General features: G+C 46.1%; 1 protein-coding gene across 1 annotated transcript in view; it reads left to right on the forward strand.

The window, feature by feature from the left end:
- Positions 1–1,952: 1,952 nt before the first annotated feature.
- Positions 1,953–12,745, forward strand: part of NELFA (negative elongation factor complex member A) — a 33,024-nt gene continuing 22,231 nt past the window's right edge. The window contains exon 1 of the mRNA XM_067567635.1: positions 1,953–2,191. Within this exon, the coding sequence (XP_067423736.1) occupies positions 1,982–2,191 (210 nt within the window). The 5' untranslated portion in view covers positions 1,953–1,981. The remainder of the gene's footprint in view (positions 2,192–12,745) is intronic.

Genomic DNA, 12,745 nt, shown 5'->3' on the forward strand with positions numbered 1-12,745 from the left:
GCTTTTCGCCCCCACTGCTCTCCTGGGAAGGCTACACCAGAACTTCACTCCTCTCATGGTTAGAAACTTTCATCTAATTTCAAGTCGAAACTTCCTGATGGCCAGTTTACATCCATTAGTTCTTGTGTCCACACTGGTGCAGTACTTAAATAATTCCCTTACCTCCTGGGTACTTATCCCTCTGATGTATCTCAGTGACCCCTGCTAGGCCCAGGCAGCAACAAAAGGAAGCTGCCTGTTTCAAATGCAAAGGGGACAACAGCCAGACCTATGGAGGGCATGGGGAGTAGATTGGAACAAAGAACATTGAGTACAGAGTCTGGAACTGGAGGATGGGGTGGAAGAAGAGGGAAACTGGTATGGGGGGGGAGAGGGAGACTGAGTCTGAGAGCCAATGGGGAGACTAGATTTGGCTGGGCAAAGAGCCAGGGAGGGAAAACTGCAACTGACCGGGCATGGAGACTAGAGAACACAAATTGGGGGGGGGTGTGACTAGAAGTCAGTAGATGGAGTGAACAGAATGAGATCTCATGAGGAACTAAGGAGGGAATCTGAGCCTGTCTGGGCAACAAGATTGGGACTGAGAGCTTGTGGAGTAAGGGGGAAGGTGTTGATGGGGGAGAAGAAACTGAAGAAGTGCCAGGATGTTGGAAAGAACTGATATGGGCTTGACAAAGGGACTGAGATAAAAGCTGAGGGAGGGGACACTGAGATTGGGTGAGGAGTTCAGGGAGATTGTTATACTAAAATAAGCATTTTAAGCTGAACTCATAAGGCCCTAAACCTGCACGTGCTTAACTTTCCACACCTGAATAGTGATGAGTCTCCCTCGTTCTGCATGAAGTTAAGCATGTGTATGTTTGTATGAAAGGGGCCTATGTTTCCTAATTTCTCCTGCTTGTGGTGTGTACAGAGATAGCTTCCTCCTCTCACCAACACCCCCTACTAAAATCTTTGGGGAGATGATGAAAAAGGCAGTCAACTTTGCTTATGTCAAAGTACAGCATTGCAAGCTGATTTCATCACCTATCAATTTGGTAGTAGGCTGGGTTTGTTGTTTTTAAAGGAGGGAGAGAGGGGGTACAAAGAGGATCAGAGAGTGGGTGCAGTAGATTAGATACAAGAGCATCATGTTGACGAGTCAAGGGCAGGGTGGGGAGGGGGAAAGAGAGATCTGAGTCATGAAAAGTCTTTTTTTTTTTTTTTTAAACTATAAATGTCAAACTTTTCCAGCCAGCTCTACCACACAACAGCCTGCCACCATGTCAGAAACAGCTGGCAGCGTCCCATAGGCACCGCATATCAATACACAAGTGCTGTAGAGCCTGGACAAGGGCAGATGTTCGGTGCAGGGCTGGAAGCAGAGTTCTTGGGCTTTGGCAGGCAACAGCTGTGCAGGGTGTTGGGCCAGCCAGGCCTGGGAGGAAGAAGAGGCAAAAGGTAAGGGAGGAAGAAATGAACAAGGGAAGGAAGGGAGAACTAGGGCCACAGGGAAAAGGCAGGGCAGGGGCCTGGCTCAGAGCTGCTGCTCCACCTGGCTGTGGGGCTCTGTGAGGCACATTCCTCTCAGGGACCCTCAGAGCCGTGCCTTCTCTTGGCTCTTCACTGTCAAAGGCATCCTGGAGATCACAGCCAGCTGCCAGCGGAAGACGGACGGGACGCCAGCCAGCTTGACTGTGACGCTTCCCGCAACCGGGGGCCGCCATATTGCAATACGGAAGAGAAACCAAGGGAGCCGCCATTTTGCATCACGGAAAATTTGTTCAAGGGCACGCTCGCTGTTGCTCTCCACCTGGGCGCCGCCATTTTAGATTACGGAATTCCCCGCCCGCCCCCTGGATAGTGATGCTCTCCAGCAGGGCGCCGCCATTTTGGGTTACGAACGAAACGGCGACCCACAGGGGTCCTCACCCCCCTTTCGCTTAGGTGTCTTCATAAAATGCCCGCTAAAAATCCCCTCTTTTTTCGCCCCGCTCTCAAGATGGCGTCGATGCGGGAGAGCGACACTGGCCTGTGGCTGCACAACAAGCTGGGCTCCACGGACGAGCTGTGGGCGCCGCCGAGCATCGCCTCGCTGCTCACGGCCTCGGTGATCGACAACATCCGCCTCTGCTTCCACGGCCTCTCCTCGGCCGTCAAACTCAAACTGCTTTTGGGGATGCTGCACCTGCCCCGCCGGGCGGTGGATGAGGTGAGCGCGGGGCAGGGGCTGCACGAGGGGCTGGGGGGAGGCGGGGCCAGCCCTAGCGCGCGGCCCCTGCCCCGTGGCGGGCGGTGAAGTGCCCGGAGCGCTGCCGGCTGCCCCGGGCGAGCCTTGCCCGGTGGCGGCGGGGCTGGCGGCAAACGCCCCCGTGTGGTGACGGCGGCGGCCCCCGCCCTCCCCGTTAAATGGCGTCTGAGGAGGAGCCGCCCGCCGAGTCTCGCCCCGGCCCGCCGGACACACCCCCTGGCGGGGGAGGGGTGTCAGTAATGCCCCCCCGCCGGGGCGTTATACCCAGTAACGGCCCGCTGGACACGCCCCTTGGTGGGGGGATGGGTGTCAGTACTGCTTCCTACTCGCCCGCTGCCCCACATGGCGTTACCCTCAGTACCTGCCTGATCTGACCCGACCCACACACACACAGTTATAACCCATAACACCCCTGCTGCGTCCCTCCCCACCTCTGCCCCTGGGGGGCCCTTAGGAAGCACCCATTGAGACCCCTCCTTCGCCCCTGCTGCCCCGTGTCTCTTCGTGGAGAGGCCTGGGGGTCTCTGGCCTGATGGGTGACCTAGGGCAAGTCTTTTCCCACTTCTGTGCCTCAGTTTGCCAGTCTGTAAAAGGGGCGATATTGGTACTGTCCTTCTTTGTAAAGTGTTTTGATGAAAGTGTTATATAAGAGTGAGGCATTCAGTATTATTTATTTAGCCAGTACTCTGTGGCTTCAGTCTGTGATGTAAGTGACGTGCCCAGAGACCCTCCTAATGGAAAGTGTAAAATATAATAATTAGTGTTACTCGTGTGTGGCACCCATGCAGTCAATCTTAAAAAGTCCTATCGGTGCCCTCTTGTTTGAAGGTGGGTAGGGTTGTTTTTCATCTTTGTCTGAGGAGTCATGAATTGTGAGGCTTTCACCAAGTACAACTGGTAGTGCCATTGGCTTCTCTTTGTGGGATTGTGTCTCTGGGACAGCACCTGCTCTTGGAACCAGACCATAGGGGCAAACCATATAGGAGATAAGCTGTGTCAGGTTTCCTTCACCTCTCTTCCTTCAAAACTGCCATCTGCACAGAAGATAAGTCTAAGGCCTGGTTTAAACCTCAAACTTAGGTCAACCTAGCAACATTGCTCAGGGCTCTGAAAAATTCACACCCTTAAGAGGCATAGTTAAGCCAACCTGAGCCCCGGTATAGACACCACTAGGTTGATGGAAGGATTCTTTCGAAGACCTAGTTTCTGCCTCTCAAAGGAGTGGATTTACCACAGCGATGGAAAAACCCCTTCCATTGCTGTCATAAGTTTCTGTAGTAGAGTGGTGTAGCTGCAGCTAGCATTTGTGGTATAGACATAGCCTATGAGCCTTACCATAAGGAGGACACAGCAAGTGCTGAAGCTGAGAGGGGAAGAGCAGGGGTCTCTATGGGGGATAGGAGAAGGGTTTTGAAGGTCAAATGTCAGGTGCTAGGGCTAGGAAGTCAGAGCTGGCTTGGCTAACTGGAGGTAGGGGGATGCTAACAGCCTGAGTGAGGCATTTTGAAGTGGTGCTGAGTTGGGATTCAGGAAGCTGCTGATTTGTGGGGGGATAGTTTGAAAACGGGGGAGTTTTGAAGCATAAATTTCCACAATTTGCACTCTACTTCATGCCCCACATTGTTCTGTTTCCTGACAACACTAATGGAGATAATGTGCAGGTTCAGCTTGAGCCTCACCTTTCCCTAGTAGATGCGCCTTTTGCAAGAGACTCGATGTTAATGGATGCCATTTTCAGATAGGACAGTGATTCTCAATCCAGGGTCCATGGCCTTCTGGGGTCCACAGACTGTCTGATTTCTAAAGGGGTTCTCACTTCGATTTGAAATTTTTTAGGGGTCCGCAAATGAAAAAAGGTTGAGAACCACTGAGATAGGACATGTTTGTTGCTGAGATGTGACAGTAGTATCCTAGACAGGTAGATAGTGAACACTCCACCCTTTAGTATTTACAACCAAATGTCCTAAAAGAGCTATATGCACAAGCAGCACGTGTTTTAACCAAATGGTTTCAGAGTACTGTTACTCAGAGTGGCTCTTGTAGGTTTTTCTGTGCAGTCATTCACCCCGTTATGTGTCACTACAGTCTGCTTTAAAAAAGGCGCTTTCTTACTCAGCATATCTGCTTCCTGTGTATCTTTGAGACATACTGTATATGCTTGCTAAATGCCTGCCTGGGCCCCAGCTCTAGGAGCCCTCTCTTGCATTACAAATACAGTTATACTAATAGAAACAAAAGTGGCCTCCCCAAAACAGAAAATAGGAATTGCTCACGTGATCCATCCATATCAAGACCCCAGCTCTCATTGCACCCAGAGTTAGCATAAAAGCCCCAGAAAGTTTAGGTAAAGAAATGGGACTTGTAATGTGCCCTGAAGGTTACCAGATTAGAGGTATTTTGGACCAAGAGGAGTGAATTAAAAAGTTTAGGGCTCTTCATGGAGAACACTTGACTGGCTTTTGTCTCAAAATGATGGAGCTGCAGCTTGAGTGACACTGAAATAATCCATTGAAATGCTGCAAAGCCATCCATCAGAAAAATCTCTCCTTTGTTTAAAAAAAACCACTGCCTTAAAATCAATCCAAATTTAATTAGGCAGGGCAGGTTACTTCACTCAATTTTGACTTTTGTTAGCCTTGCAGGCTCGTTAAAACAATTTAAGGGTGAGCTAGTTTCTGTTCTGCTTCATGTATTGTCAAAATGGCCAGCTAAGTTCTGAATATAGAAACTTGTACTGGTGGTGTTAATGACAGAGGCGGAACACAGCTGGCTTTTTCAGATCATAGATGGAGTTTGTGGAACTAGCAGCTACAAATATTATCATTTGACTTGTAAACTGAATAAGCTTGTTCTTGAGAGAGACTTCCACAATATAATTTTTAGTTCCTTTTCAGCGTACTGTATTTGTGATCTGTTAAAATTATTACTAGGGTAAGTGACCTTTTCCTCCATCCTCAGCCCCTTAAACAAAAATCATTATATAGATTAACTAAGTTGAAAATGAAAACTTTTGTAGTCAGATGCAGAAACTTTTTGCATTGGTTTTGTATTGGTAATAAAGTAACCCAGTGGAACAAAACTATTAACCAAAGGAAATGTTAGTGATGAGTTCATTGAGAAGGACCAATCGTTACATCCCAAGTGCGTTGTTTTGTAATAAACTTATTCAAATTTAATGATGATACTTAGAAAGTTATGTTGAACAGTGTTACAATCATTTGTTATAGGATTACTTTTAAACAAGTAACAGCTGCTATTCAGCATATAACTGTATAATTTCTTAGTCTTTTGGGCCGGAACAGTATTCATTTTTGTATATGGTACAGCACTGAGCAGTCATCCCTTAATAACAAGAACAACTAATAATAATAATAATAATTAATAATTACTTTAATATAGGAGAGCCATGGCTATCTGGGAGTAAAAAATCTTAATGTATATTCAGATTGATTTATGGTTTAAGTTGTATTATGAATTGACCTATGAAAATGACTTAGGTTCAGTATGATTGTACTTCATTAGTGTATTTTATGTTTTTCTTTGTTCCTCATGTACATGTCAGCACTGATCAGGTGTTCGGACTTAGAGCACTGACTGGTATCTGAAAATATTATGGGATTGGAAACCATGTTGCATCAGATTTGTGACTCTGGATGGTGTGTACAGTATGTGTAACTGGCATTTCATGTGTACTATAGGTATTAAGCATCAAATTGTAATTGTGCTCTGGATAGTAGATTGAATATAGGTTTTTTAAAGAGACTATCTGTCATCTTTCTAAAATGAGCAATGGGTGAAATATATTGTTTAACACTGGAATAGGGTAATTTGGAAACCATTTCTGGGCCTAATCCTGTGACTATAATGAATGTTGAGATTAACAGAATACATGGTGTTATTTGGTTTAAAAAAGATTTTTGATGGGTCACTGGTCCATTCTTAATCCCTAAACCTCTCTGGGAAGTGTCAAATCTATCTAAGAAGTGTCCAGTGAAGGTGATTCACAAACCTCCCTTGGCAGCTTGGTCCATTGCTTAAGTGTTCTGCTCTTTTTTTCTAATATTTATTATTTTGCAACTTCCTTGGTACCTTTCATTCAGTAACCCCAAGTGTTTTACAGGCATTAATAAATTAATCCTTCCAGCACCCCTGTGGGATGGGTAATTAACCTACATTTTCCTTATCACACCATAAACCCATTACTACTTGTTTGTCTTCACTGTCTAATTAAAATAATTGGTCCCTGTCTTCTTAATATCTCTGTGTATTTGTAGACAGTTGTTAAATTCATCCTTCATATTGCTTTGCTCTAAGCTGAACATGGCAGCTTTCCTAACCATTTCCTCATGGATTTATTTCCCTAACCTTTTGTTCTTTTTCTTCAAAACCCTTTCCAGTTAATCACACTTATGAAATGATATCTAAAGCTCAATGCAGTTCTTAGTTCAGAGGAATAATTACCCTTATTTACTTCGCACGACATACACCTGTTAACATGACCCATAATGGCATGTGCATTTTTGTGCCAGCATTGCATTTACTCCATTATGGCTAGATTGTGTCATTATTATTTAGCCCCGCAGTAAGGGCATTGTGTTGTTGTGCTGTCCTTGGAGCACCCTAGGAAAGAGATTGTGCACTCCCTGATTCACTAGCATAACTACACTGAAGGGTGCAGAGTCAAGGCAGAGTCACTGCTTACGTCGACCCCCTAAAGTATGTGTCTCCACTGGCACGTAACTTCCGTCGATTTTTAAAGCGTGGTAAAAGTTGACCTACTAAAACCACCTCTGCAAGTGGTGTAGCGCTGAATTCAAATTCCATGGGTCGAATTTGCGTCAGTATAGGCAGAGCACAATGTAAATCGACGCCATCGGCTTCCGGGAGGTATCCCATAATGCCCCGTTGTGATCGCTCTGGACATTCACGCTCTGCTGTAAAGTGGCTATGTAAACAGGAAATAGCTGCTCCCTTCTAGCCCTGGGAAATTTTGAATTTCAATTTCTGGTTTAGACAGCATGGAGAGAGTTTTGTAGCTGAACTGCTCATGGCAACTGCATGGCCCAAACGTGCTCCAGCTTTGAGTTGACCAGAGGTCTTGGATCTCATTGGTCTGTGGGGCAAAGAGTCTATTCTGGCTCAGCTCTGAGCCAGCAAAAGAAATTTAGATATATACGAGAAGATATCTCGTGGCATGTTGGAGAAGGGGCACAACAGGGACGTGCAGCAGTGCCACATTAAGCCTGCCTCAGCTCTTTGATCTTATCAGAAAACTAGGGAAGCTAACAGCCATTCTGGCTCTTTGCCCAAAACATGCCGCTTTTACAAAGAGCTGCATGCAATTCTTGGCTGTGAACCCACCACTATGCCACCACACAGCATCGATACCTCTGAAGAATCCCAGTCCAGGACAAATGAGGAGGACTCTGTGGACAATGAGGATGAGGAGAGCAGGGTGTATGAGAGCGGGGGTATCCATTCTCCCTGAGAACCAGGACCTGTTCGTTACCCCAGAGCAGTCCAGCCACACACAAGACAGCAGGACTGATCAAGATGCAGGGGAAGGCACATCTGGTGAGTGTGTGTGGCAAATCTTTTTTTTGCGGTTATGTCCTCAGTCCAGCTTCTTAAAAGGAGTTTGTGTTTTTGAGGGGTGGGTCGTACTGAGTAGTGGCAAACTTCAGTGAAGGGTTACTCCCAGAACAGACTATTTGTGTACAGAGGTACGCTCCGAGAATCCTCTCTGGATATCTCAAGGAAACTTTCATGTAGGTAATCTGTTAACCTTTGCAGAAGGTTTCTGGGGAGGGCAGCCTTATTTCTTCCGCCACAGTAGGATACTTTTCCCCACCACTCTGCTATTAAATGAGCAGGCATCATCGCAGAACATAGCATAGCAGCATTAGGGCCAGGCCTGTACCCCGATGCTTGCAGCAAATCTTCCCTTTCCGCCTTTTACCCTCAGGAGACTGATATCACACATGGTCACCTAGGGAAGATGGCACAAGTTTAAAGTACCCAACCAATACAGTCACTCCGTTTTATTCCTCTGCTGTGGACCCTGTCTTGGTGCCTCCCCAAGACTATTCCTAGTCCGAGTCCTGTTGCAATGGGCATTATGGGTTGGGATGCTGGTTGCCCTATATTTTCTGCTACTACAATTCACCTACAGTGTCCTCTAATCTGTTCTGCCCACCTTCTCCCAAACCGATCCTTGGCATGTTACAGGGGAGCCCAGTGATCCCTCTCCTTGCTCAAGTGTGGATTTTGGATTTTAGTGCTAATGAAGCCTCTCTATAACAGATGCAAGGGCCCCTTGCTTACCATGTCTGTAACGCCAGTCCGACCCTTCCGAGATGTGCAGAATGGAATGGGGGCCTGGCTTAGCCTTGTGAACATGAAGGGGAATACTTTTTACGTTGTAACATTTCCTTTACTATTTTGGGTCAGCTAACAATGGCAACTTTGTGCTTTGCTTATCTTACAGTAGATACCTCGACCTTCGGCCCCCCCTTGCCAAACTCCAGCTGAAAGACTTTCCCAGATTAGGAAGTGGGGGGGAAAAAATGCGGGATGACATGTTCAGTGAACTAATGAACGCCTCCGTGGCTGCTGACACAGAGCTCAGAGCCTGGAGGATGTCCTTGTCTGAAAAACTAGACATGGACATGCAACACGGAAGATCTACATAGGAGCAGGGGCGTGATACACAACAGGAGATGTCGCGTATTATGAGGGGTCAGTCCGACATGCTGAGCCGTCTGGTAGAGCTCCAAGAAGAGCAGCGGCAGGCAGATTCCCTCTGCAGACCCTCCAAAACACTCCGCCGCCTACCACTTTATTATCAGCCCCCCTCCCCAAGCAGTCTATGAGGAGACTGAGTAGGGTGCAGTACGTGCTGCACTCCACACCAGTGGAGGCGAGCAGAAGGACGTGACAGCCCCTTTAAGAACTGCACACAGCCACAGTTGCTTGCACAGTGACACTTTACAATGTTAAGTTATCCTCCTTTTCCCCCATTAAAACAGGTCACAAATAAAACTTTGTAACATTAAAAAACATCTGTCTTTATTCATGCATAGCTTGGGTGGGGAGAGAAGGGGAGGGTGCCACTGGAGCGAGGGTGGCGAATGGGAAATAAAGGCACAGCACAGACATATATTACTGCCATTCATTGCAAAACTGGTTTTTCAATGCTTCCCAAAGCCAAAGTGCTCCACAGTTGGCTCTGAGCGAAGTGCTGGAGACTGGCTGCAAATTTTGAGCAGTCAGACTATCAGCCTCCATGGCCCAACCCTGGGGAACTTTTCCCCCTTCGTTTCACACAAATTATGGAGCACACAGCACACAGATATAACTGATGGGATGTTCTTTTCACTGATGTCAAGCCTAGTAAGCAGACATCTCCATCTGGCTTTTAAACGGCCAAATGCACATTCCACCACCATTCTGCATTTGCTGAGCCTGTTATTGAAATGCTTCTTCTCGCTGTCCAAGTGGCCAGTGTATGGCTTCATTAGCCAAGGGAGCAAGTGGTAGGTAGGATCCCCAAGGATCACTATTGGCATTTCCACATCACCAATGTTTATTTTTTGGTCAGGGAAGAAAATGCCTGTCTGCATCTTATTGAACAGATCGTATCATGCACTTTTCCAGACCACCCTACATTGATGTTGGTGAAACGTCCCCTGTGATCCACAAGGGCCTGCAACACCATTGAGAAGTATCCCTTCTGGTTTATGTACTCTCTGACAAGATGGTCAGGTGCTAGGATAGGGATATGAGTGCCAGCTATTGCCCCCTCTCCTCCCACAGCTTGGGAATCTCATTGCAGCAAATCCATCCACTATGTCCTGCACTTTTCCCAAAGTCACTATCTTTCTTAGCAGAAGCCTATTGGTGGCTCTGCACACTTGCATCACAGAAGCTCCAATGGTGGATTTACCGATTCCAAATTGATTCCCAGCTCACTGGTAGCAGTCTGGGGTTGCCAGCTTCCACAGAGCGATGGCCACTCTCTTCTCCACTGTCAGAGCTGGTCTCAAGCGAGTATTCATGTGCTTCACAGTGGGGACAGCTCTGCGCAAAGTTCAAAGAAAGTGGCCTTTCGCATACGAAAGTTCTGCAGCCAGTGCTCATCATCCGACACCTTCATAATCATGTGATCCCACCAATCTGTGCTTCTTTCCTGGGACCAGAACCGGCACTCCACAGACTGAAGATGACGTGTGACAGCCTGCAGCAAACAGGAATTGTTCCGCTGTATGGCTTGTAGCAGGGCAGCCTCAGTTACATCGCTATTTTCCGTGCTGCAGCTCCTCTCTCACCTTTGAAAATACTGCAGGATAAGCCGTGAGGTATTTGTGTTGCTCACAATGAGAGTAGAGAGCTGAGCAGGCTCCATGTCTCTCTGGCAACTGCGTGCGCGCTGCATAGAAAAACGACGTGAAAAAGCATTTGCTGTTTATTTGGGAAAAGAAGGGCGGGAGAGGGAGCACGTTGCATCATGAGAGGCCAACAAGTTTCCCAAAAGCCTCTGTGGCTAGTTGCACTGTGGGATAGCTACCCATGGTGCACTGCTTTGAATGTCGACCCAAGCATTGCAAGTGGGGATGCAAGAGCCTGGCGCAAGGAACGTGGTGTGATCACGCTCCTGCGACTTCTATAATTCATTGGGTGAAAGTCGATTTAAAATAAATCAACTTCAGTCTGCAGTGTAGACATACCCTATGCCTTAATTTGTCGTCATTTACATTTCCCTGCCCTCCACTTATATTTCCTAAATTACAGTTGTTTATTGAATCTGATTTTATATTGATCTTGACCATGTTTCCATTTTATTAAATATGTACTGTATTCTAATCCCTTGCCTCTAGAGCAGTGGTTCTTAACCTTTCCAAACTACTGTACCCCTGAAGCCTGAGTCCCACCGCCACGGGGCCGAGGCATGTAACTTAGTTTCATGGCGCCCCTGTGGCTCCAGGCAATTGCCTTTCTTGCCACCCCCAATACCAGCTCTGCACTTGCGACCCCTCTAAAACCCCAGGTTAAGAAACACTGCTCTAGAGTATTTGTGATCCTGTGATACCTTTGTATCATTGGGAGATATTAATATACTCTCCACTCCATTCTTCAGATTAATGAAAATGCTGATTAATATTAGACCTTTGTGGACTCCTACTCAACATCACCCTCTTAATGGACACTAAACCATTAAAAACAGTTTTGAAACCACTTTATAATTCTATGTAATCCACGTTGAATTAGTGGTAGAAGTGGAAAGCAAATGAATAGGAATTGTTTAGAGAAGTCCTTCTGGAGCTCTTGTCTGGTTTTCTTGTCTACTGCCAATGACTTGTCCCTTTCCTCCCATGCTATGATTATTTAAAGTGTTGATGGCTGTTTATTACAAGTGAAAATGAGTTTGGTTTTTCTCATGTTCATCTTTATAGGGATGTTGGCCCAAGTTAAAGCCTTGCCCTCTTTTTGGCTAGCTGTACAAAATGTAATTAGTTCCTCATTTCCATGAGTACCAATTTCACCTTTTTAAAAGTATTTTTGCTAATCACTGACCTATCAAACAAGACCTATAAGGACAACTAACAGAATATGTTGGACCTGATCCTGAAGTCTGTGCTTAACGAGACTCTTGTTGGAATCAGTGAGAGTTTGCCTAAATAAGGATTGCAAGATTAGGTCCATAATACAATTAACAATTTTGGAATGTAGTTCTGCTTTGAGAAGCAACACTAAAAATTGATGTGAGATTCTGTGTGCCTCTGATTTGCATATTACATATGCTTAGTTTGCAAATAAAAACATATTTTCTAACAGCCAGAACTGTAAACTTAACCTGGGATCAGAAAGTCCTGCAGTTTTTTTCCTGATGCAAAACTAGAAAAAAGAGACGCTTGAGGCGGGATGTAAAGGAGGACACTGTGGGTGTTTGGCCATATGTAGAAAGTAGCTTGAAGAAAAAGCTCTTAGAGAATGAAAAAATCCCCAGGAGTTCAGTTGAGCCAGTGTTAAAACTGGTGGGAGTCCTAATATAGACCGCTTTTTCAGCTTCTAGTATCCTTACCATATTACTCAAACCTGCTGAAAGTGTAATTGACTATTCTGTGTGCATACCTACAATCCCTGAAAATCCCTGTTGTAGTTCTAGAATTTGCATCGTGGACTGGAGAGGACCTTTGTCTTGAGACGTATCATACTCTTCCCTCCCATTCCCTACTTCATTCCTTATTTTAAAAAAAATATAGTGGAAGCAGCTTCTGATGGAGTTATAGAGTGAAGCCCAATTTATCCATATTGCCCTCTGTTCTTGGCTGACACTGGGTTTTTTGTGGATTTGGGAGAGGAGGCTTTGGAGGGAGCAAGGATTAGAAACTCATGAAGACTTCTGTGCACATTATAAGTGAGACCTTAAATGAGCTTTCTGTAATTTACAGTGGGGTGGGGGTTGGGCAGGGGTATCACTATATAATCAGCAAAATCAAAAGGACCATGATTTTA

This window comes from Emydura macquarii, unplaced genomic scaffold, assembly GCF_026122565.2.
Source record: "Emydura macquarii macquarii isolate MOO-44397 ecotype Brisbane River unplaced genomic scaffold, CSIRO-AGI_Emac_v2 contig_2795, whole genome shotgun sequence".
NCBI lineage: Eukaryota > Metazoa > Chordata > Testudines > Chelidae > Emydura > Emydura macquarii.